At 41.0% G+C, this 27,008-nt stretch overlaps 1 protein-coding gene across 1 annotated transcript in view; it reads left to right on the forward strand.

The window, feature by feature from the left end:
• CACNA1C (calcium voltage-gated channel subunit alpha1 C) overlaps positions 1 to 27,008 on the forward strand; it is an 833,272-nt gene that overhangs the window by 735,940 nt on the left and 70,324 nt on the right. The window contains 1 exon segment of the mRNA XM_043967623.1: positions 26,733 to 26,816. Coding sequence (XP_043823558.1) covers positions 26,733 to 26,816 — 84 coding nt within the window.

Raw genomic sequence — 27,008 nt, forward strand, 5'->3', positions numbered from 1 at the left:
ATGGCTAACCCCTGGCAAGTAAAAATGCCTGGGATTTGCCTGCTTGCAGCTGAGGACTTCTGATATTGTTTTTGGAAGAATTGCACCCTGAATATTATTCTCTTTCTCTCTCTGATGTACTATAACTTCATCTAAATATGCTGCTTGAAAATCTTAATACTTTATATCTGCTTCCTTATGTTCTCATTGTTCCTAATCTGACCACTAATACTCAGGTAAGCAGAATTAGCAGAGATTTGAACGATCAACCGAATTTTAACATATTTATCACATTTATACTGAGAAAACACTTAAAATAATGTTCTTTACAAAGATAGTAGTTTTAAAAGCAGCAACCAGAGTCTGTAGTCATCAGAAGAAGGAATTTGAATGGGAAGAGCAGGGCAGGGTTCACCACAGACATGGTTCATGCTTGCCTTGTCCTCAACTCCCTGGCTCCTGACCTCCCATCTACTCACCCACAGTCTCTATTTTCTTCTCCTTGCTACTTGCTTCTTTGTACCTCTTAGCTCAGCTTTGTTTCTGCCTTTCTTACCAACAGGCTCCGTGCCCAAAGTCAGGGTCCCAAGCCCTCTAGGTAATCTACCCTTAAAAAGTCTGAAATCCCCTCAGAGGATCATGGAAGTGGAACTGAGCATTAGCAAATAGCTTGGTCCCCATCTCCCTCTGCTCATGTCCAAACCTTTTGGCAGGCCCTTGAAAAATCAGCTAAGGTATACTTGGCATCAGCAAATGTACAGCACAAGCAGAAAAGTAAACATCAACACTTAAACACTGAAGATTTTCCCAGAATCTCAGAAAATCACTTTAGGGTGATGTTCACAGAAATTTTCAACAGTATACACAACAGACGTGTGTGTGTGTGTGTGTGTGTGTGTGTGGGGGGGGGGGGGGGGGGGGGGGGGTCATGTCTGACTTCTTGTGACCCCATTAGGGGTTTTCTTGGCAAAAATATTAGGATGATTTGCCATTTCTTTCTCCAGCTCATTTTACATATGAGGAATTAAGGTAAACAGGGTTAAGTGACATGCCCAGGGTCATATGGCTATTAAGTGTCTGAGGCCAGATTGAAACTCAGGGAACTTGGGTTTTCCTAAATCGAAGCCTGATGATCTACCCACTGTACCACCTAGCTGCCCTGCAATAGGCATAGCACAGTGCAAAACACTACTGGGCAGGCTATGACTACATGTCTAAATTATATTCAAGCATGATGCCTGCACCTATCACAGAAGTAAGAGCAACATAATATCAATTGTCTACAAAATAATAGAACTTGCTTTAGCATTAACATATAAGTGAACAAAGAAAAAGTATTATAATACATAATAGGAGAAGTATAGCTAACTATACTTAATAAATATATCTATATTGCTTGCCTAACACTGCTCTATCTTCTCATAAACAGCAAAGTGATTAAAAAAGAATAATAACTCAGGACATGTGGTAATTAAGAGTACATCAACAAACATGCAAATACATGCAAGGCACTTATTACATGGGTAAACATTAGTATAACCACTTCTTCAGTTTTACCTGCAGCATCATAGGTTGGATAGATCTAGCCATCTTGTGACCAGCTTATCTATTTGCCCCTGAATGAATTGGGCTGCTGGACACATAGTAAGCACTTAATAAATGCCTGTTGATTTATTGATCATAGTCCTACTTAGAATTATAGTCTTGAACTTATGGAGGGATGAGGCTAGTTATCTGTATCCTAGTCCCTTTGGATTATCTCTTTACCTTAGGAGTCTCTTCAGCTAAAGTTCTAGGTAGGCAAGGTGCTACCTCTGGGTTCAAATAAGGCATGACTAGACTCCTCAAGTAGTTCAGCCTATTCATTTTTCTTGAACCAGTGTCTGGTTCAGATAGTGTCTAGCTAGTGGGCTATGTTTTTTATTTAGACTGCAGAGATAAAAGTCTATCACTTGTCTCCACTTGTCCATCAGGGAGTGGAGTGTATGGAGTGCTAAGAGAGGACTAGCCCCTCTGTTGTGAGAGTTGTTCATCCACATTTGGTGTCCAACTTCACCCAACTTTCAGCTGTGGCTGCAAAACATTATATCATGCACAGCAGCCACACTGTCTTGACAGACAGGCTAAACCAGGTAGAGGGTAGCCAACAGGCCTCAAACCTGTCACTGAGTTAGAGGAATGTCTGCCCCAAGGATGTGAAGACTCCCCATCGGAATGGGGGATGAGAAGAATTTGTTCCAATGGCCATGAGGGCAGCTGAAGCATGTGCTGTGGAGGGCTTAGAGCTTGGTCAGGCATCAAAGATGCTAAGGTCATTCACTGCTTTCCAGGTCATCTTAACTTTTGTCCTGCCACTGGACTTCAATGGCTCTAGAAGAGAGAGGTTGATGACTTTGCACAACTCTGCCTCACTTCAATTCAATTCAAGCACAAGCCATCACCCATGCTGTTGCTGGTCCTCTTCAAAAATGAAAGACCAAAAAACCAAACAAACAAAAGAAACGAAGGACAAACAACAATGACAGCATCAGGGAGTCCAACTAACTCTCCTATAGGCTATAAACAGTTGCCATTGCACATTTCATTAAATGTTTTTTCTAAGGGCCCCACCAATCTCTAGGGCTATTCTATAAATAGGCAAGTTGTCCAGTCTTTCCATGACTAGGTATGAGGTAGCTTTCCATCTATGTGCTAACTTGTATGTCCCCTGAATACTCAAGTTTCTCATCAGTACTCTGTTTTGCTGTTGATCTCACAACAAACCTGGGCATCAGACTGTGATTTGGTTTTGTCAGAGCTCTTCTGAGCTGAAGAGATGACTAGTTGTTAGCCATTTTTCAGTCTCTAAGCCAGGAGCTGTATTGTTTGTGTGTTTGCATCCTCTCCATCCTCTGAGATGCCAAAGCACAAATCTAGAGGTAGGTGTGGCTTTTAGCAAAACATCAATAAGAATACTGTAAAGCCTGTGACATCATTCCTGGTAGAGCTGTACAAGATTATGTTCTAGAAATGCCACGTGTCAACTGCACTGGGATTTTTGTTTTAGTTCCTTAACTGTGTGTCCAACAATATGTGATTGAAACACTCAGGCTGGGGGGGGTGGGTCACTAATGGGAATAACACAGTTGGTTTTAGACTTCTGATACCTGTCAAAGCTCCCATTAACCTGACTAACTTGATCTCAAAGTTTCTGCTTTGGTCAGTATAAATCCAAGAAGGGAATTCATACACTGAGAAATACTTCTGCCACAAGAGTTTAACAGCAATAAATGCTTTCTGGTTCCTGGTAGAGTATGCTTATGCCTACCTGGTAAAATTATCAATCTCTACTAAAATATGATGTCTTGCTCTCTCCTTCAAGAAATAAAAAGCCAACGCAGACAAGTTCTAAAGCTTTGCTAGTGCTTATATTCTCTAAATTTGCAACACAAGTTGGCAATGCCTTCCTTTAAACTCACCACAAATCTCACACTTCTAAGTGATGTCTTCTGCCACATTGGGCCAGCAAAATCTGTTTCTTTCTAGCTCTAAGCTTCACTCTTGGTTGACATGTCTAAAACCATCATGCAAGTGCTTCCATAATTACAATACATTATATGTTTATCAGTATCAACTGCTTCCTGGTACCATATGTGGGATCAGTCATAGTCAAGTATAGCACTCCTTTTGAGTAGCTACAACTTCCGCCATCACTCTAATAGTTAGGTACTTTCTCAGAAATAAGAATTTAAGTTTCTTAGTTAAAACCATTTCCTTTTTTCTTGGCTCATATCACTTCTTGCAGTCTTTCATCAGCCATCTGCTCTTGCCACCAGTTACCCACAGGCAACTTACTGAGGCAGAGAAGATTGTTTCAATGAAAGGAGATGCCTATATGCTGCTGATAACTGCTCTGGTGGAAGTCCCAAGCTCTCAATTGTACTTCTATTTGATGGTGGCCCAGCTCCCTGAATATCCTACATGGCTTTCACACCATAGCTTTGGTGTCATGTGACTTTCAGTCCAGAGCATCTGCATCCACATTAATCTTCCTCAGCCAATAGTGAATGCTAAGTGAATAGTTAGCTAGTGATGCTACCCATATAGGGCAAGCAGCATTAAACTTGGCACTCATCAAAATATATCAGTTGATTGTTTTGGTCCATCCTTGAAATTTAGCTCAATATATACATAGTCTTTTCAGTAATAACCCACTTCAAAGCCAAGAACTCCAGCTTGTGGTTAGGATAGCAACTTAAGGCCTCTCCTGACACATACAATTGGTTTCTGGTAAGCATTATTCTCTCATAATTGGGACTGCTCTCAAGCTTTCTAGGCTAGTATCTGTGTACAGAAAAAATGGCTTGTTTGGGTCTGCATAGGCTCTACATTGATGCATGTGTGACCAAGGCTTTGAAAGTTCATTCACATTCACATTGTCCATCCATTGATTTCTAAATAGCTTTGTGGGTTTAACACAGCCCAGTCTTTCTTATCCTTCAGTTTCTAGTTCTATTAAATTACATAAGCACAAGTGAGGTTTAGCAGTGGTTTAGTTGTGGAAGCAAAACTCTTAGCAAATTTGTGATAATAGTCAGCAAATCCCATAAAAGTCCTTAGATCTCAAAAGTTCCTTCAATGGGGTCATTTTGGTATTCCTTTCTTCCCCATCAACCCTCACAACTTGCTGTGATACCGAGTCACCTACATACTTGATGGAGACTCTGCCAAACAGACATTTTTCAGTTTTCTACTAACATATCACTAAGCTTCAAATAATTTCCCTCTGGTTGAGCCAACACTTTGAATAGTTTCTCCTCATATTCTTCTCAAAGATTACAGCTTCTACAATACTCACACTGCCTTCATATCAAGAATGCATCCACCTGTCAAATTAGATACTTTTGGATTCTGACTGATCCTTTCTTCTATTCCCATGGCATGTAATTGGTATTAATGTATATGTTAAATTGTTCTTTTGTAATTCTTAAATTTTATTTATGTATTTTGCTTCCCCAATAGATTATAAGTTCCATAGTTTAAAAAAAAGGAATGCATCCAACCTATCTATAAGGAAAGAAAGAGAAGGAGCAAAGGGAATAAACATTTATAAAGTGTCTAGTCTGTGGCATTGTGGCAAGTGCTTTACAAATATTACTTCATTTGTGAGATATGGCTATCTTCTCTGCAAAAGGTAGTTAGTTCTGATTATCTCTTTTTAAATTTTTTTTATGAGGCAATTTGGGGTTAAGTGACTTGCCCAGGGTCACATAGCTAGTAAGTGTTAAGTGTCTGAGGCTGGATTTGAACTCAGGTACTCCTAACTCCAGGGCCAGTGCTCTATCCACTGTGCCACCTAGCTGCCCCCTGATTATCTCTTGATGGTTGTGTTCATGCATCAGGGTGTCATGGCGTCCATTCCCTTTATCTTTCCAAGAACAGCTTTATCCACAAGACTTCCTCTCACCACATTTTCTGTGAATTTTTACTGTGTTATCTTCATCTTCATCTCTAGTGCAGCTGTCTTGCCTAGGTTCCATGGCATGTGTATTTATACATTTATATATATATATATATATATATATATATATGTGTGTGTGTGTGTGTGTGTGTGTGTGTGTGTGTGTATCTGTATGTATGTAGACTCATATACATGTGGTCCACATATATAACCCATATATACACATATATACATGCATACAGACATGAATGTGCCACCCTGAGGTGATTAAATCAAAATTTATGAACTATGCTATTAGCTATAACCTCTCCCAACTGCTTATAGGCTCTGGCTTAGCCTTTCATAAGCCCTTGGCTTTTTTTCTTTGCTGAAATATCCTTTAAGGATATCCTTAAATTCACCCATCTCCATTTTCATTTGGCCACTTAAGTAACCTGGTCAGGTCTCATCTTTCAGAGGGTCCCACTCCTCTTTCCACCAGTCTGAATAGATGGCTGTCCACCTGCATCAAAGATTTACACAGCAATTTCCCTTTGTGCTAAATGGAATCACCAAATTTAGCAAATGCCATCTCAGCAGTTAAACCAGAGTATTCCTGACACATGAGTTCGGTGTTTCTTTTCCTCAGAGACTGTCTATTTTCCAAAGTGACTCCTCTGACACCTTCCATCAAACAATTCATCATGTCCCTCTTAAATGCCTGCCGGCATCATAGTAGGGCTTCTGTTGCACATTAAGCACAGACTCCTCACAAGACTCTTCTGTTGAGCCTCTAAGATCTGACTGCAGCAAGATATCTATTCAATCATGGTCCTCCCCTCCTGTAAGGCTTCTCTCTGTGATTCATGGAATCTGGCTCCTACATTCCCCATAGGTGATGTGCCTCTTAATGACCCCAGGTATCTAAACTGCACTTAACTCACCTTAACTGGTGAGGCTTTTTCTTTCTGCCCAAGACAACATGGATTCCACCTGCCTCCCAGATAAGAGAGAATCTTGCCTCAGCCTCACCTATGTATGAGGCATCTAGTTCTGACTAAATCTGCTAAGGTCCCCCTTTGTTCATTAAAGTTGAAGATTTCATGGAGGACCCCTCCTTTTCAGATGGAGATTTGCAAGCTAATTCCCTGGTGATGCTATCCATATGCTACTGTTTCCTACCAGGATTTTATCAAGAATTTTTGAATGATCAAATGGGTCTGATAATTCATAAATTATATCCTTAATGGACTCTCCTGACCTGGTCTTGCTACTGTCCGCCAACTCTTTTTATAGTTTCCTTTAATACTTTTGAAATATCCATAGTTTTATACTCCAGCTATCAGTAACCCAAAACCTTAATGCATTTCACATGCAATTTCCATATTTGTAAAAGATTGGTCCATAATAGTATTTAGGCAACAAACAATACTGAGTTAAATGACAAACCAGAAATATGACATGGTCAGTTACATTCAAATGGCAAATATCAATGTGAAGTACCTGTTTCAATGCTGCTAATTGATGAATTAAGGTTTTGATGAGAATGTGAGAATTTGAAACCACTTGAGTCACTCAGTGAATTCAATTAGTAAATAGAAATTTACTAATTGAATAAAGAACTGTGACTGTCACATTGCTGCTAATTTGTATTTTCACTAGTAAATTAATAAATAGCAAATTATGTAAATATAATATAAAGTTAATTAATAGTAAATTATAACATAAATTGTCTATATAACAGTTATAAAGTAAAACACTAAAGTGACAAAATACAAGTACCAATTTGCATATTCACTTTGCTATTATAAAATAAATATGCAGATAAGTAGCACTTTAATAGTGACAAACCTTCCTTCAATTGGTAAATGACTATGTAACCTTACATAAATCACAAATAGATTCAAAGGCCCTAATTCATCTATTAGCAGCATCAAAACAGGTACTTCACATTTATATTTTCCATTTGAATATAATGGATTGAGATAGAGAAAAAAAATCCTTTAACCAATGAGAGACTAGAACAAATGCAAAATGAAACAAAAATAATATATACTTAAATATGTATGTTTAGTGGGATTTTTTAAAAATCAGATTGTAATAATTCAGTGAATACAACAATTTCATTTTTGTAAGGAAAAAGTCTATCAAAATGATAACATAAAGATTCTTCCAAAAATAGTAAAAAACACACACACAAAGCTAAATTCAGTTTAAAGCTCAAAAGCATTCAAGGAGAAAGCAAACTTCAAAAAGAGTTGTTACAAAATCAGAGTATCTCTAGTGCTTCTTCAGTAACCCTGGAGAATTAAAAAACAAATTTTTTTCAATGTTCAACCATATGTAGTTCTAATGTGTAAGCATCAGGTGGTACCACTGAGCAAGATAACGTCCGTTGTCTAATGTACTGAGGGGAGAAAGTTCCTTCTCCCTTTTTGGAGTCAGGGTCTGCTTTCACCTCCTTCTTCCCTAGAGTGCTGTTTTCCTTTCAAACCCGACCCACCTTTTTTGGCTGACCCCAGGAAAAGAAAAATGGCTGTGCTTTGCCCAGGCACAGCCTGAGACTTTTTACTGGTTCTTGCATCAGGAGGAATCTGGCCCTGAATGTTATTCTCTTCTTCTCTCTACTGTACTTTCAATGAAATATGCAGCTCAAACCCCCAGTCAGTTTGCACTGACAAAATCCAAATTGAGTTTATAAAACCTCAAAACATTAAATCTGCTTCCTTTCCAGGTGTCCTCCTTTGATTCCCAATCTCATCACTAGCATTCAAGTAAACAGAATTGGCCCAGATTGGAATGGCCAGCTGGATTTTAATGCATTATCACAGACATACTGACAAAACACTTCAAAAAATATAATTTCCAAAGATGGAAGCTTTAAAAGTAGAAGGGGTGGGGGAGGAGTGAGGGGAAGGTCACTAGTCACTTATCCCAGCCTAGATTCGAAACAATTCAGGGCTTGCCCAGACATGCTTCATGTTTGCATTGTCCCCACCTCCTTGCCTCAAGACTTCCTGCAGTTGCTTCTGTGGCCCCATCTTCGTGTCTGTCTCTTTGCCCAGCTTGACCTCTGCCTTTCTGACCAAAAGGCTCCTGCCAGAAGTTAGGGTTTGAGGTCCTCTAGGGAGCTTGTCCTCAGATAAAGTCCAAAATCCCCTCATCATTAGAGAATGATGAAAGTGGAACTTTGCTAGCCAGTTGCCCAGACACCATCTTGCACTACCATCTTGCCTTTTTTGGCTGAAATTCAAAAAGTGAAATAGACTAAACTTGTCTTGATTGAAAGTGAGACCACAATGACCTTACATCTATCCAGCAGTGGCCTTCATGAGGAGTCCTTCCCAACTGAGCCTGAGGCATCTTGTTTGTGTGGCACCCAGTAGCATCATTTAAATAGAATTTTCTTTCTCATGAAAGTTCTAAATTCTCCCTGCTCCTTTCCCACTGTGAAGAAAAAGGGGGGCTTTCTTTCTTCCTTTTTTTCAAAAATAAAAGCTTCCTGAACAAAATCAAAAAACCAAATGACTAGGGGAAGACCCTAATCCTAAAAACAAAACAAAAGGGAAGCTTTTAAATATCTGGTAGTCGTCAGTTTCTCTTTCTTGAGGCAACTGCCTCAAGGGATAGTTTCCCATGATTGGGGATTTGCCTAGTCTTTCTCCAGAGAGAAGGCCACTTGCTCTGGTGTAGAGAGCCAGATATGAAAACTCGAAGGTGCATTCTCAGAAATCAGCAGAGAGAAATATAAACTGGACTTCTTGTAATTTCGTTGAAAAGCCAGAATCTCACAGTCAGCTTATTTGCTTTTTACTTTGTCAGATTTCTTTCCTGAAGGTTTCTCCACTCCAGTGTTTTCCAGTCTCTTGTTCCAAGTCTCCTTCCTCCCCCACTCCCAACCAGCCCTTAGCAAAGTGTTCTGTACAGGGTAGGTGTTTAATAAGTGTTTGTTGAATTGAATTGAGTGTTGTCCTTTCCCTAACAATAGAGTTAGCAATGACTTTCCCCAAGATGAACTAGATTTTTGTAACGGTTGTTTTGTTCTCCAAAAATCTACTTTGTTTTATTTCTTTGCTTGACTTTCTAACAATCCTGGGTCCCTCCAAAGAAGCAAAAAGTTCTCAAGAATTATCTCAATTGTACTGAGTGGCCTCATTACCCTTTTTGTGCCTCAGTTACTTTCTATGTAAAATAAAAGTCATTGTTTATCAGGATTGAGGCGAGGCTGAAGGAGATTACACTTGGAGGATAACTGGGCTTTTTCCAAGAGCTGCTGCTCCTGTATCTGTGGGATGTGAATGGTACAACCCAAGGAGGCTTTGAATCATGTCCTTATTAAATTGTTTGACCAGATCTTAAGAAATTCTTTTAAAAGTGGAATAGACTGTCTCAGGTTCCTTTTGGAGGCCTTGTTGGATGCCTCAAGCACAAGCTGGATGACCATTTGTTGATTCTGTTGTAAAGGACATTTTTTCAGGGATGGACTAGGTGGCCTTTAGTCTAAGGTCCCCTTCTAATGCTGAAATTATGTGATTCCATAATCATTCAGAATGAAATCTAAAGTAGATCTTACTGACTTGTCAGCCCTCCCAACTACCAACTCAGCTGGTACTCTTCAGTCAGTTTTTAGTCTACCTTATAATTCTGAATAATTAAAAATCCATTTGTATTCATTTATAAGAATCATGGGGCAGCTAGGTGGCACAGTGGATGAAGCACCAGCTCTGGATTCAGGAAGACCTCAGTTCAAGTCCCGCCTCAGACGATTGACAGTTACTAGCTGTGTGACCCTGGACAAAGTCACTTAACCCTCCTTGCCCCACAAAAAACAAAAACAAAAACCACAAAAGAGTCATGGCATCGACCATACTACTAAAGACAACCAGCAACATTACCTGAGCTACTAATTAATAGCTAGTTGGTACAGTAGATAGAGTACCAGACTTGAATTCAAATGTTGCTTCAGACACATACTAGTTAGATGATGAACGTTGGGAAGTCGCTTAGCTTCTCCGAGACCCAGTTTCCTTCTTTCTTTCTCTCTTTCTTTCTTTCTTTCTTTTTTTGGGGGGTGGGGCAATGAGAGTCAAGTGACTGGCCCAGGGTCACACAGCCAGCAAGTGTCAAGTGTCTTGAGGCCAGACCTGAACTCAGGTCCTTCTGAATCCAGGGCCGGTGCTTTATCCACTGCACTACCTAGCTGCCCCAACCCAGTTTCTCCATCTACAAATTGAGGGGATTGGAATCAATGACTTTCAATGCCAAATTTATGATTGTATAAGTTACCACTTTTAAATTTGGAATTAAGTTTGTCACAATTGTTGTCTTCCTCTTCTCAGTGTCTACATTTCTGGGTCATACTTACCTGTTATTATTGCAGGTAGGGTACTCAAACTGAAAAGAGCTAATAATGATTTCTTTATTTGTCATTTTAAAGAGAAAACCACCTCCACTTTGATCCAGTGCTCAATGGATTCCCCAGTTGTCTAGAATTTTTCTGGACCCTTCAACCTTCCCTTGAAGCTATATGGCACAGTAGACTTGGAGTCAGAAAGATCCAGATTAAAACCTGGCCTCAGACACTAGCTGTGTAACTTTGAGCAAACTACTGAACATCCCTAAGCCCCAATTTCCTCATCTATACAAGACTGATAATGACAGTGACCTGAAATCATGGCTATGATGCATTTTATAAACCTTAAGGTACTTATGTATATGTGAGTGGCATCTTGGTGACCTTTTGCCCTTCATTTACCATGCCTTCCATTTTGTCTGATATTGTCATTCAGTTGTTTTTTTTTATGTTGTTTTTTGTTTTTTCTTTTTGTGGGGCAATGGGGATTAAGTGACTTGCCCAGGGTCACACAACTAGTAAGTATCAAGTGTCTGAGGCCAGATTTGAACTCAGGTACTCCTGAATCCAGGGCCAGTGCTTTATCCACTGCGCCACCTAGCCACCCCTTGTCATTCAGTTTTAAAAAATCAATTAGTTTGTTAACCAAATTTGAGTTAGCCCCTATACATGAAAATCTCTTTTTTGATTTTTATTCATGTTATTACAAGATAAGCATAAGCCAAACCCTGTTTTGTCCCATTAATATCTAGTAATTTGTGGGCTAGTCTCCCTTTTCACTGTATACCTTCCCCCCCCAGAAAAATGTCTCTTTTAAATTCCTCTGTCATTTGTTCATTCTCCTCACATGCTAAGTTACAATAGGCTCCAATGAGTGTTTAATTTTTGAGGTCTGAAGCTCAAGTTTTATTGCAGAAGATCAACCAATAATTTTAGAAAAATAAACTGAAAATACACCCCACAATGCAAAGCACAACTGCACTGATGTCACTGTGGTAAAGAGTATTATTAGAAAGGTATGGGAAGGCAACTGGTCAGTGAGGAAAGAGAAGAGGAATTGTAGAATCATCATTAAAAAGAATCTAAAAGACCATTTCACAAAAGTGAAAGCATCTAGAAAAGTGAGAGTTTTCCAGAGCAGATGTATCTCACAAAACTTCACTTAAAAATTATTTGGTTTTTTTTTCCAGAAGAGGAGATGTAGTAAATGGAAATTTCCAGCTCTTAGCTAAAAAAAGTTATCTTTCTCCCTACCCCTTGAGATCAAATGTCTAGGTAGTTCAAGCTTCCATTTTCTGGATGATTTTCTGGGTAGCCTCAGGGCAATTCAAAGTCTCGGTTTCTCTCATTAAGCAGTATAGGAATAGTGTCACTCTGCAAAGCATGCAGACCTGTCTAATTCTAATGTATGCCTTGGGGCTCCCCCATGAATGTTTAGGATTAGGTCCCTCCACAACCATTTAGTATTTAGGAGTAGTGTCTCTTCCCAAACATTTAGTTTTAGGCAAAACACCGTCAAGCATGTCCTAGTTAGCAAGATGTTGCTATGTACCTGATAATTAAGCATATGGCTATGAATGGCCCCAGAGGGTCACTAGAAAAGAAGAAAGTAATATTGAATTAGCACCAAGGTAAGGATTTGGAATAAAAGACAAGAATTAGCAGAATTTGTTAACTGTCAAGTATTTTCTGTAGTCTTTTTTTCTCTTGTGTCTTCTTATTTAACCTTACTATTACCAGTCTAGTTCAGCTCCTTATTATCTCTTGCCTGGACTATCGGGAAAATGTTTTGGGGAATCAGCTGTGGTTGTTTCTTTCATTGTTGGACATAAGCAGGGCCTTAGAAAATTCTCTGACATGAGTCTCTAGACAAAGCTAAAATCAACTTTCCTTAGCAATCACTAAGCCCTGATGAAGCTCAGAATCCAACTCTGAACCTCTTGAGGCCTTTATACAGATACAGACAGACAGACCCACAAAGGTACTCTACTGCCCCAGGGACCCAAAGGACAAAATCCCAAGACTTTGGTCCTGAAGGAAATCCAGAGACTTAGAATTCAAGAAAAAGAGACACTGTATTTTGCAAGATGGATTTCAATGATATATGAGATCCAAGCTTGGGTTCCCTAATGTTTTTCTTTCACCAAGAAAGGAGCCAAACTGCATATAACTCACACAAGAAGAGCATCTGGTGCTGGTTCTCAAAGTAGCTACACTCCTAAAGTTTAGGGATTGGAAAGGTTCAGGAGCTTAGGGTGTTGAAGGATCAACAAGGAAAAAGGCAAAAATGTGTCTTGGAGAGGTGAAGGAAAGTAGGTGCCTATGGTTTCATGACAAGTATTTAAGAGCATCAGAAAGAAACCTCAAGAGGTCATTTGGTGGTTAAGAGAATAGCATGGGAAGAGTAAATATGGGAGCATGAAATGAAATTCAGTGCTCATGTATGGGAACTCCAATAAGTATACATTAGTTGTACATCAGGGAGTAATTTCAGAGTGAAGGTGATTTCAGTGGTTATATTTTTGATATTATCTAAGTTAGTAAACTGTTGGTATGAGCTTGGGAATCTTGGAACTGTGTTTGGAATTTGATGGGAAAGGTAGCAGAATGATGACAGAGACTATGGGAATAGGAAGGTGACTTGGTTGCTAGTGCTACCTCCACCACAATGTATATTTGAAACTGGACTGAGCTGGGATGAAAGATTGTAAGGGGCCATCTCATACAACCTCTGAATCACAGGCTTCTGATCTTCCTTTGGTTTCTATTTCAGAATGGCAGAGCAATTGATAGGAATACAGGTCTTTTTGCTTCCTGAAGCTCTGCTGTATTCTCCTGGTTATAAAGCGACCCATTGGAGCTATGGCCATAATGATACTGACCATATTGTTACCATGCCCCAGATGCATCCCCTTCAATCAATAAATATTCATTAAGCATCTATGCACTATGCTTAACTGGGATCGATATAAAAATAAATGACATTCATGCTCTAAAGTAACTTATAAACAAGATATGAATGGTATATTGCCATGCCCCTCAGAAAACAACCACCCAGCCTACTGTAATTCTATGAGCTTCCTGAACAACAAACTGGGGAGATGTTAAAAGTCAATATTGTAGTTCCCTTTCTCCATCCCCCAAATGTTCTCTGAAACCTGGTGCTAATTCATTAGAGCCCCGATTACATTGTTGGAGGGGAACAGAGAAGGGAGGAAAAGGTGGAACCTTCTTAAGCTTCTCTTGGGTCCAGTTTGATCTAGGTAATGGTCAATAATTGCCTATTGTACAACATTTTCCTGAAGACCTAGTTTATATTCAGTGTTCATAATAGCTCAGAATGCCTTCATTTGGGAGGCAGCTAGATGGCACAGTGGATAAAGCACCAGCCCTGGATTCAGGAGGTCCTGAGTTCAAATCTGACCTCAGACACTTGACACTTACTAGCTGTGTGACCCTGGGCAAGTCACTTAACCCCAATTGCCCCACCAAAAAAAACCAATAATAATAATAAAATAAAATAAATGCTTAAAAAAAAGAATGCCTTCATTTAACAAATATCTATGATGTCAAGAGAGTACAATAGGTATGAGGGGGAACCAAGCACATGTGTTGGAAAGGACAACAAAAGCCATCTGGTTCAACCTTTTCATTTTACAAATGAGGAAACTGAGGTCCAGTAAAGTTAAGTGACTTGCCCAAGATTACATAGGTAGAGTGAGTATCAGAGGGCAAATCTGAACCCAGAGCCTGTCCTCTTTCCACTGCATACTTCCCACCCCAATTCAATTGGACCAGCATTTATTAAGCACCTAGTATATGCCAAGCACTATAACAGACTCTGGGAACATAAAGACAAAACCAAAAAAGTCTATGTCTTAAAGGAACTTACATTCTGCCTGGAGGACATGTTATCTGCACATGCACACACTGAGAAAACCAGGAGAAAAGCATTTATTAAGTGCCTACTGTATGTCAAGTACTTTATAAATATGATTTTATTTGATCCTCATAACAACTCTGAGAGGTAGGTGCTGTTATGACTCCTACTTTACAGTTGAGAAAACAAGACAGAGGTTAAATGCTTTGCTCAGGGTCAAACAGCTAGTAAGAGTCTGAGGCTGGATTTGAACTCAGATCTTCCTAACTCAAGGCCCGATCTGCCACCTAGTGGCCTCCCATAGGAAGCAGCCTTAAAAGCAACTAGGGATTCCTAGTAGCTGAGGTGAATGGGGGAATAAATCACCCATGAAAAGGCACATGAGGCAGTAACAAAATGCTGTGTATGAGTAACATCAAGTAAGTCATTTTGGCTGGAATGTGGAGTTCATGAAGGAAAATAACGTGAAATCCATCTGGAAACATAAGTTGGAGCTAGACTATGAAGGACTTTAAATGCCTAACAAAGAAATGTGTTTGATTTTTTTAGACTGGCAACAATAGGAAGCCTCTGAAGTCTTGAGCAGAGGGGTAACATGGTCAGACCTGTGCTTTAGAAATATGACCGGGGGGCAGCTAGGTAGCACAGTGGATAAAGCACCAGCCCTGGATTCAGGAGGACCTGAGTTCAAATCCTGCCTCAGAGACTTGACACTTACTAGCTGTGTGGCTCTGGGAAAGTCACTTAACCCTCGTTGCCCCGCAAAAAAAAAAAATGAAAGAAAAAGAAAAGAAAAGAAATATGAATGGGGCTAATGTCAGACGTTATCTTACTGTTACCCTCAACACTATCTATTTATCTATCCATCCATATACACATAGATACACACAGATATATTGTACATGTACATTGTCTATATCTATATCTATATCTATACACACATATGCATATGTATACATATGTGTGGTGTCTTTTTTTTTTTGCAGGGCACTGAGGGTTAAGTAATTTGCCCAGGGTCACACAGCCAATAAGTGTTAAGTGTCTGAGGCTGGATCCAAACTCAGGCCCTCCTGAATCCAGGGCCGGTACTTTATCCACTGTGCCACCTAGCTGCCCCCATCTATTTCTTTCTTTTTTTTTTTTTTGCATGGGGCAATGGGGGTTAAGTGACTTGCCCAGGGTCACACAGCTAGTGTCAAGTGTCTGAGGCTGGATTTGAATTCAGGTACTCCTGAATCCAGGACCAGTGCTTTATCCACTGCGCCACCTAGCTGCCCCTATCTATTTATTTTTAAAGACAACCTGTGGTTCCTCAGGAAATCAGTCTGACTTGTCTCCAGAGACTTACTTACACAGTCTAAAAGAAGTAGGATGGAAAAAGATTTGGAGATGGAAGGAAAAAGGAAGGGGGATCAAATGTAGTAACCCTCCTCTCCACCATCAGCATCTCTCTCTCTGTCTCTCTGTCTCTCTCACTCTCTCACACACACACACACACACACACACACACACACACACACACACACACACTGCCTAAAGGTCTTATTGGTGAGCCAGAATTACCATGATTATTATTTATTTATGGCCTGACAACAGGGTACCTGGTACTTTCCGTTTAAGACTGACAGGCATGAATGGTAATGGTAGGGGCTTTGTTAAGGAGAAGCCTGCCTATCACAGCTTCTGTACCCAGGGAATTTGCATATTGTTGCAACATTGTGACAGACTTCTTTCCTTCCTGGCTCTTAAAAGCTAGAACATTGCTATGAATGATTTTTTTAAATCCTGTGACTTAACAAAAAGCTGTGGTGTGGAAAGGGTAGCATTAGCTATTACATTTAATTATTTAATAGGTAAAATTATTCCCACCATGAGAAAAGCCCAGTGGGATGGGACATTTCAGTTTTCAGTCACAATCTTGTGAACAAGAGAATGGGCCTAGAAAAATTCTGCCTGATTTAGAGACAGTGAATTTCCAAAAGTCCATCAACCCAGGAAGGCTTATTCTGTGCAACTCAGATTCACAGTTGAGGAGGGAACCCAAGCATTAGAAGGTGCTCTGAAATAGGGGGAATGCTTAGCACCACTGCCCTTTAGAGAACCCTTCCCACTGTGATTAGGTTGCTGGGCAATGATTCAGAGGCAGAACTCATTTAAATGATAAGGACTTAGTTAGTACTAAAAATATCTGATGTTCCTGTATTTCCTGCCTCCAGCCCATAAGCCTCCAAGCCCTCAAAGGAGTGGGCTTTCCCCTTCCTCTTCCACAAAGACCTCTAAGACTGCATGTTTTATGATGTCTTTGTAGCCTCTGCAAGGTTGCTGTTGCTATAACACTGTTCAATTTGACCTACCTATTCCTTCAATGACTATTCAACAGGAGCCCTAAGCACTTAAGAGATGTATCTCCTTTGTCCCAGCAGCAGGGTGATGAGGAATGAGGGAAATTATTTTCCTATTATATCAATAACCATTTATTAAATTAGAATTAAGCCTTTTCTCTTTATTTCCTCCTTCAAGGACCAACCCCTATAAGTCAGTCAGTCTCTGAAGGACAAGGCTGATACATGAGATTGCCCAAATCCTCTGGGAACATACTCCTTGATCTTGGGCAGAACCCCACCCAGCTAGGAGACCTTCCTTCTGTCTAGCATGTAAACAGAAACTAATCCAGGTGAATTCCAGCCCTTGCACCCCTCCATTTGAGTTTAGCATGATCTAACTTATGAAGGAGAGAAGTAACCAGAGTGATCTGGGTGGAGATGGATTCTTCCATTCGGAGGGCTGGAGGCAGCTGAGTCTCATGATTAAGCCATGTTCTCAGTGGGAGCTGAAGACTTTTAGCCCACCTGCCCACTTAAGTGCCCACCTCCTCATTAATTGTTCAACAATTGGGATTGATTTCTCCTTTCAGGGGCATTCCCTTTCAAAAAAAATATTCAAGGCATTCAGTGTCTCCATTAAGTGTCTTTGGTTACCGAGAAAAGCCACTGACCATTAATTTGTTGATTATCAGCTAGCCTCATTAATAAATTGATCATTAATCACCCAGAAACTCTGTCTTTTAGTCTTTTCACTCATCTCAGAAAGCGACTAGAGGCCTCTATTTTAAAGAAGTACAAAATGAAATACAGAAAAATCCTCTTGCTTCTCTTTTAAAAGATTTGACCCACTTGCATACATTTCCACTATCCAATGATAGATGGGCATATTGCTGCCTGCCCCAATTCTCTATCTTGCTCTTGTTCAACAGGGTTCAGCCTCTTACTAGGTTTACCTTAGGTGTTTCCTGAAAAGGAAAAATGGAAAAAAGAAATGGAGACTCAGAACTAAATTGAAGGCAAGAATGGAATCAATTCCTATCACTTCAGCATGTATATGGCTCCAATTCAACCAAAAGGCAGAATCCTCCCCTATACCTTTAAGAAACTCAAGAGTATCTTTCTATGAGTGGACAAGGATAGACTCAAAAAGGAGACAGCACCATGTAGAACACTAATTGAGCCCTTCCTCCAATCCATGACCCTTCATCCCTCCTACCACACGATATTGCACTGTTCTCTGATGAATAGATAGATCACAAGATAAGAACATAAATGTAAAAATCTCCACAATTCCCTCTAGGCTCTCAGGAACCCTGAGCTATGTGCTCCAGTTATTCTTCCTCTATTAGATGCCACTAATTTCCATGATTACTGTAATGTATAAGTGGTATCTTCTAATGTAATAGAATGTATATTATCTCTGCTTGGTGTCATTTACCATTGTCATATTGATATTCCATGGGATCAGCCCTTCTCAGATGTACAATGAGACATTGCCACTGCAGCCACTTCTCATTTGGCACCTCTTTTCTTCCCAGGCTCACTCAATTTAATTTTCCAGGGCCATGATAAGAAAAGCAAAGAAACTGGTAAGGGATCCTGCTTCTGGAAAGCATTTTCAAACTCCATCCCTAACCCCTTTCAGTTGCATTCACTTTATTCAATTCTATTCAAGGAAGAGAAAACTTGTAGGTCAGAGGAGTAAAAGAGGTTTGGGCCATAATAGTTCTATTCAGGCATTTAAAATGTCTTTAAGGTTTTCTCATGTAGAAGAGGGTTTCAACTTGTCCTGCTTGGCTCCAGAACTAGGCATGGAACTAGCAGGAATACCTGGAAATTGCAGAGAGATAAGACATTGGCTTGATGCAAGGATAGGAGCTGTCCAAACGTGGAATAAGGTTTCTCATTCCAGGAGATGGTAGCTTCTTTAACACTAGGTATTTTCAAGAGGTGGTTGAATAACCCTTTGTTGGGGATGATGTAGAAAGGATTTCTGTTCAGGTACAGTTTAGACCAGATGACCCTCCAGAGACCCTTCCAACTTGGAAGTTCTATAATTTGACAACTATTCGTTAAGTGCCTATTATATGCAGGGCACAGAATTAGACTCAAGCAATAAAGATTCTTCAAGGAGCCAGTATATCCTAGAAGTTCATAAATGACTGCTTTAGCCCCCTCCCTCCTCTTTCCTACTCTGCCTCTATCTTATTTCTCTTTTTCTGCTTCATGACTAATGCTTCTTTACTTTGTCTATGCCTGCAGGTTTACTTCAGAGGCACTGAGACCTGACTGGTGAATTTTCATTTCTATTACTTCCCCAATTTCTTATTCTCTATCCCCTCTTTCCATTTCTCTTATTCTCTCAACTGTTTGTTCCCCCACCAGACATCCTCTTTCAATATATGCCTATTCAGTACTCCTCTCCATCTTTAATTTTTTTTGTTTCTCTTCCAGTACCATCACCACCACCTTCTTCTTCTTCTTCTTCTTCTTCTTCTTCTTCTTCTTCTTCCTCCTCCTTCTTCCTCCTCCTTCTTATTCTTTTTCTTCCTCTTCCTTTTCCTCCTCCTCCTTCTTCTTCCTCTTCTCCTCCTCCTCCTTCTTCCTCTTCTTCTTCTCTTCCTTCTTCCTCCTCCTCTTCTTCCTTTTCCTCCTCTTCATCTTTCTTCTCTTCCTCCTCCTCTTCATTTTCTGTGTATCTACCTCTCTCCTCTCTTTTTTTCCCACTCCTGTTCTCCCTCTCCCTTTCTCTCTTCTCTCCTCTCTTTTTTGCTTCTCTCTTTCATCTCTGCCCTCTCTCTGTTGACTAGTATCTACATCTACCTGCTTTTCCAATTATTTTCCCTTTTTAGCTATCTCTTACCTTTTATTTCCATGCAGTCACTTCAAATCGTGCTGCCTCTTTTCTTTGCTTCAGCTCTCTCATTTTAGCAGTTCCGCAGGGACTTGGCTTCCAACAGGAATCATCTGACTTCAATTCAGGTCTACCTATACCCCACTAATGGATAATCACAGCTCCCCAGTGTGCCTTTATCTATTGGTTTCTTGCTTAGTATCACTTGAAAGGAGCAGTTTTTAGGGTTAGATGGGTCTGAATTGGTGGAGGAATTTATACCAGCATTCTAAACACTAGGGACATCAGTGACCCAACAAAGTTTTATAGTCATCATCCCTGTAATCACTGAAGTTTCCTGCTTCTCCACTGGTGCTTTCTTATATAAGTGTGTGAGAATGAATAAAGTGAATAATCAGATAATGATTTCCTACAATGGAATAAGTCATAACTTGAAAATTGCCTAAGAATTAACAGCACAGTCTCAAGGAGTACATAAAAAGTATGCAAGTGCATCCATAGTGGCCTCATCCCTATTTGAAATACCACCATAAGGCTGTTGGGAAAAGCCTAGTAGATGGCACTACTATGGATACACCATGGGAATGAGGAGGAGCTAAGGCTCCAAGAACAAAGGTAGTGCTTCAGTACCCAAAGGGTTCATGTTGGTCTGGACACCTCCAGCACTGAAATATGTCACAGCCCCTCCATGGTTTAGTAAACAGTCTTCATGAGTATAGCAGAAAATATATACCATCCTGCCACCCACGTGGAAGGATATAAGAAGGATCCTTAAACTTAGTCTAGTTTTCTGATAACAGAAATGGGTCTTGTTCTCCAAGCCTTTCAAAGGAGGTAAGACCTTTTAAGAGTATCCCATTCTTCAAAAAACAAAACAAACAAAAAAGAGTATCTATTCTTCAGGCATAGCTATCTAGAAACCCTGGTTATCTCCAGACATGCTACAGTAGATTCTTAATAAAATAGTCTAGAATACAGTAAGCTCACAGCAGCCAACCCAGTTAGTCCTGTATACAGAAAGTTCTCTCACTTCTCTAATGCCTCTTGCTAAAAGAATATCAGCAATTTGATAATAGTGATAAGGGCTGCTGAGTATACTGCAGTCATCTCTTCATTAGAACTAGAACCCATGGAGTCATGAGTAGGGTTTAGCCGCCTTGCATCCCACCATACCATATAGGGCAGCTAGGTGATAGAGTGGATAGAATGCTGGACGTGGAGTCAGGAAGACTCATCTTCCTGAGTTCAAATCTGGCCTCAGATACTTACTATCTGTGTGACCCCAGGCAAGTCACTTAACCCTGTTTACCTCAGTTTCCTTATCTGTAAAATGGGCTGGAGAAGGAAATGGCACACCACTCCAGTATCTCTGACAAGAAAACTCCAAATGGGGTCATAAAGAACAACAACAAAACCTCATCATGCACCCTTTCACCATCCTCATATTAGCTTCAACATCCCCACCTACTTTCCACATTAGACCTGACAAAATTCCTTTCCAGTCACTGCATATTACTGACCTTTGGGGCAAGGCAAGGAAGACAATATAGAAGAATTAAACTGGGTTCAAGGGCAGGAGGGTGGGCTGGGAGAGGGTTCTCTGCACTTCATAAGCTCAGGGCCTTTGAATCAGCAAGTCCCAAGTCAACCAACCCTCCATTATCTTCACTGATGAAAGATAATCCAAAATAATGATTAATCTAAAAATGCTTTGAATTTGGATCTGGACATGTTTTATACAATACTTTTTAGCAAGTTTATCTTAATAATGATGTTTTGCTCAAAATAAATTAATCTGAATTCTCTCAGGATGTGTCAATTGGGGTGGAACAGGGAAGATAAGGGAAAACAATTCTAGGGTCTTCTGACAGATGAGAGGAAAATAGAATAAAAGTTTTGGGTTTTTTAATGATGTGGGTCATTAAAAGTTGACTTCATATCCCTGGAGTTGGATTCAAAGGTATGATTCCCATTCAGGATGAAAAAAGAGAGACATCTTGTCTCCTGGCTCCATATCCTGAGGATGGTGAGAAAGATGAAAGAGGATGGAGAGAAGAAATTAATTATCTCTCCCAAACCTCAGAATTGGTGTAGGGAGTGGGGAGTGGAAAGAAGGGGAAAGAGAGAATGCATTATCACTACCTAAGCAAGACTTCAGCCATATTGGCTGTGAGGTGAACAAAGAGAGGTGTAGTAAGGTCAAAATCAACAATTCCACCACATTCTCCATCATGGCACAATTTGCAGACTTTAATCTAAAGACCAACCCCACCCCAGAGAAGGAAGGATGACCAATATAATTTAGTTCCAAGGGAAAGTTTTTGAGGGGAGGAGATATTTTTAAAGGAAGGTATCTATGATACTTTCTATTTTAAAGGAAATATTTCTATTTTAAATGAAAGTATCTATGATACTTCATACTCCACCTCCCAAAAGATAGCTCATTCTCCTATTCCTGTCTAACATTTCCAGACAAGCATCAGGAAAGCAGAAGGGGATATTTTTCAGAGAAAAATTATCGAATTAGACTTTCCTGGGTTTCATATATTGCTAATTTGGGGTGTTTGCAGAGTAGCTTCCATGGACAACCTAAGCAGCAGTATGGGGAGGGGTGCCCTTGCATCTGGGAAGAAGAGTGAAAATAGAAAAGAGATAAGAGAGATCTAGCTTGGCCTGAAGATAATTATGGTCAACTGGCTAGGAAGCTAGGGGGTAAAAATGGAACTGGAACTGGTGTGGGAAGGGAGTTGGGATGGGGAGGTCATCAAGATAAACTGCTCTTAAAGGGACGCTGTCAACATTCCCTTCTCCTTTACCCTCCCTCCCTCCCACTCCCCCACTTTCAAGCTGTGCTTGTGACCTCCAAAAGGGCTGGGTCCAAAGAATCATGGTAATTGTTTGATAAAGGCCTCTGATGGCTGACAAAAATGATAAAGGTACTTTGAGCAGTAAGTCAGTGGATACCATCTGCTCAAGTGGCCTGACGCAAACCAGGAAAATCCAGCCCAGGAGCCAGCTAGCTCTGGCCATTCCAAGAAACACAGCCTAGTGGGAATGGGGCAGGAGGCACTGCCCCAAGGACAGTCCAGCCAAACTAGAGGAAAAGGCAGAGGGGATAATTGGCACGTTTTTCTTTGGGCTTCACGACTCTGAAGCCCATTCCAAAGTCCAAGGAGAATAGAGACAATTGGCAGGGAACCCGGAGGTTGACAGAGTCCCTTTAAGCTTCATCTGCTCTCCTGGCACAGGGAAGCTATTCTGGTTAACCTTTCCTTGTTTGTCTGATTTTCAACATCTTGCCTTTGTCTTGTTCTCTCCCTCTCTTCCTCCCTCTCCCTCTCTCCCCCTTTCAGTGACATGGCAGACCAGGGCCCATCTCACCAGTTTTGTTTCAGGTCCCTCAGATGGATGCAGAGACTCCAGTTCATTCCTTCCACGGTTCCCCTCCAAACACATGCCTCAATCCCGCTCCCCCATCCCCTTCATCCATTTACTGTTTTGTTGCCAAGTATTCTAGGTGGGATGCTGAACATTTCTGGGTTCTGATCTAGCTCCTGTTTCTCCATTCTTTTCTTCCCTTCCTCTTCTCCTTCCCCGCTAACAGAATTTGAATTATCAGATCATAAAACTTAACGTGTGGGTAGGGTGGTGGGGTTCCCCCTTAGTTGAGTCACAGCCTGCTCTGCCCACAATGATGGCATTTGTATTCAGAGAGACTTGATAGTATTTTCACAAATCCAATCTTGAGAGTAGGAAAAAATGAAAGAACCATAAGTACCAGTGAGTCTTCCTTTTCTATGTCTCCCAGATCTCACTTCCATGAAATAAAAAGGCTCCAAATATTTTTCCCCAAAAGAAAAAAATAAGGAATTGGGAAGGGATTTTTGTTTGTTTTTCCTGCTCTAGGTGTGTGGAATAGAGTTGTCTCTGTCTCAGAGACTCTGGCTTTTTCTGAAATGCTCCAGAGGGCCAGTAAGGAAGCCATGACACAATCTGACCTTCACCTAACCCCTGTCCCCATCAACCTCTGCTCCACCATCTGGCTCTTCCCAACCCCCTTTGGAGGCTGGGCTTTACTTCCCCTTGGCAGAACTGCCTGGGAATTGAGGCTCACCCTTTCCCCATGACCTGACTTTCCACATTAAGAATAGCAGCCGCCTAGGACAACATGTCTTTCATTCCCTCTGGAAACAGGACACAGCTGGGAAGTTAGGAGGTTAAAGGAGCTGGATATAGCCAAGAAGAGATAAAAGAACCCAAGTTCTTGCCTTATGAAAATACATATATATAAACATAAATATATATGATATATATGCACATTTATTAAATGACTGAGGAAGTGACGGAAATGGTGAAATTATCTTGTAGACTCTTAATGAGTCTGTGGTAAAGAGATGTTTATTCATGAAGAATTTGTGAATCAGACTCCTGGGTTTCATCCTACCCAAAGGATCTCTAATGCCTGGCACCTGCTGATTTAAGAGGTTGGTCAGGTGGCTCCATATTCAGCCTGAGAAATGGAATGGGGAGGGGGTGTCCTTTACCACATAAGATACCTCAAAGAGCTCATTTAAAAGCTACATGGAGATATTCCATGAAAGGCCAATAAGCTCAAGTCACAGAGAAGCAACCCTTGGCCTCAACACAACTACAACTGTCCTGGGGGACATCTGGGTATTTCCCTGATGGCCTGCCGCCACATGTCTGAGATAAGCACAGGGAAAATGAATAGTGCAGTCTGAACCTCTGACTCTGCCCCTCAATAGCCTCATATCCACCATCACTAATTCCTAGAATTCCCACCCCTATGGGGAAGGGGGGATTCAGAGGGTGCAAAAATTTAATACATGCACTCCTTCAGTAACATAAAAGAAAGTGAGGAGACCAGGGGCCTCTTAAAGCATAAGGAAGAAGTTGGGGCTCTAAATAGCTATGGGAAGCTTCCTCCCATCCTCCCTCCATACAATAAAGAAAGCTCCAACTTATCTTCACAGCCCCCTCCCTAAGGAATTCCCTCCCTTCTCTCTTTTTCCAAGCAGACAAGTCTCTTTCTGGCCTGCCCTCCACAAACTGTAACATTTCCCCTCACCAAGTTCAAGTAATTTTCCCACTGTTGTCTTCCAAAGACCTTTCTTGTGGAATAGAAAAAGCACAGAATCCGTAGGCAGTGGCCAGGTGTGTTCTAGCACACCATCGAGAAGCGTTCCCATTTGGCCACTGGGAAATGACAAACAGGATCTGAGCCCCACCCTTTGTGTGCCAGCACACCTGATATGCACTCTATGCATGCTTATGATGGAATCCCCAATCCCATAGGCTGGAGTAGGGTCCCTCTGAGGTCCCTTCCCAAGTTTGAGATTCTCTCTCTACACCACTAATTCTCAAGCTCAACCAAATGATTTTTGTCTTAATTAGTTGCATTATTTTCATTCCATGAATTTCAAAGTTGATTTGTGGGCACATTTCATGTGATTCACCCTAATTAGTGGGGTGACATTAATGGTTCCGGCACAGTTACCCATAGCACCAGGCACCAAACTTGCTGATTGTGGCTCTCAGGGTATACTCCTGAATCCCATCCTGACAACACAAAAGAGAAAATGATAGCCTGGCAGTATAGACAACAGAGTGCTGCAGGGAAGCCCCAGGTACCTAGTGAGAAACCATCAGTTTACAGCTTTGAGGATAGAGTGTTGAGACAATGGGACCACCTTCCCTCTGTTGACAGGCTGTCCTCATATCCACAGATGTCATCTGGGGACATAGAGATGTCCCCCTTTTCTCGATCTAAAATATAAAGTCCATGTCCAAATTCATATGCTGGGCAGCACCAATTCAGACAAAATTCTGAACTAGGTGAATTTCGAGGCATCCTCAGCTTCCCTCCTCCATTTTCTGTGCCATTTTCCTTCTTAATTACATCTCCTCTTTCCCTTTATCATCTCTAGAAGTCCAATAACCTGCTCACCTTTATCCCTAAGGAAACGTAGTCTCTGGGAAGAATCTGGTAAAGTCATTTGCATTGAGGTGTTTAATATATTACCTCTCCCCAGGAATCAATATCTAACTGTGGAATTCTGGGCATCAACAGATACTGGGTGGGGAGCGGGAGGAAGGATATTTATCAGCCCTGAAATGATGCCCACACTCTGCCTACACATGAGACTAACTAGAGTTACATGTCCTTTCAATAGCAAAACCTGCGAAGGCTGGGACAGGGATTCACTTGTATGTGATGTGAAGAGGGTCTGGCTCATTGTGGATATTTTCTTCATCTAAGCCATCATTTATTTTTTTTAGTCTACCCTTTGTGTCAGTGAACTACCTCAGAGCTAAGTAGACTAGATATCCCATTTGGGTGCAATTGTCTTGGTTTCAATGCTTCTCTTATCCTATAGCATCATCCATGAGGCCACTGCCCCATTGATCACGACTACCAGTTCCCTTTCACTGCAGTCTCTGAGGTGGGCCCTGCTAACCACTAAAAACTGGAGTAAGGATTGGTAGGGTGAAGGACAGGGAGATGCTGAGCAGGAGTGGGGAATACAGACCAGCCATATTCCTGGACAATCTCAATTTAAACTTTCTGCTCCCATTCCTATCCCCATCCCTTTCCCTTAATTCCCAAACACAATATACCTGAAAAGGAATTCAGCTGCCTTTCTCCTGCCTGCCCTTATGGAGGGTGGATTAGGAGAGATGCTGGGATTAGGTGGGATGCAAGGAAAAGGTAGGGGGAGAGGACTTGTACTAGCCCCCCACAACCACCCTTTTCCCTACCCTCCTGCTCCTGGCCACACAATGTTGAGGTATGAAACTCCAGTAGCCTGCCTGGACGGTGATGCTAATGGTGATGTGACACTGTTTTCGTCTGTCTAACATTCCTTTTTAATCCCCATCCTGCCTGCCCCTCCCTTATGTAGGGTTACTTTAGTGATCCTTGGAATGTTTTTGACTTCCTGATCGTAATTGGCAGCATTATTGACGTCATTCTCAGTGAGACTAATGTGAGTATTACTCTACCCTTCCCAGGATACCTCCTTCTTCTCCTACCTCCTTCTCCTTTTCTTCCTCTGTTTCCCTTTCTTTCTCTCTCTCTCCTTTCTCTGTTTATTTCCTGTACTCCCCCATTCCCACCCTCTAGTCATTGCTTTTGTTGAACCTGCCGCCGTACTTCTCCTGGGGGAAAAAAGCAGGAA

This window comes from Dromiciops gliroides, chromosome 5, assembly GCF_019393635.1.
Source record: "Dromiciops gliroides isolate mDroGli1 chromosome 5, mDroGli1.pri, whole genome shotgun sequence".
NCBI lineage: Eukaryota > Metazoa > Chordata > Mammalia > Microbiotheria > Microbiotheriidae > Dromiciops > Dromiciops gliroides.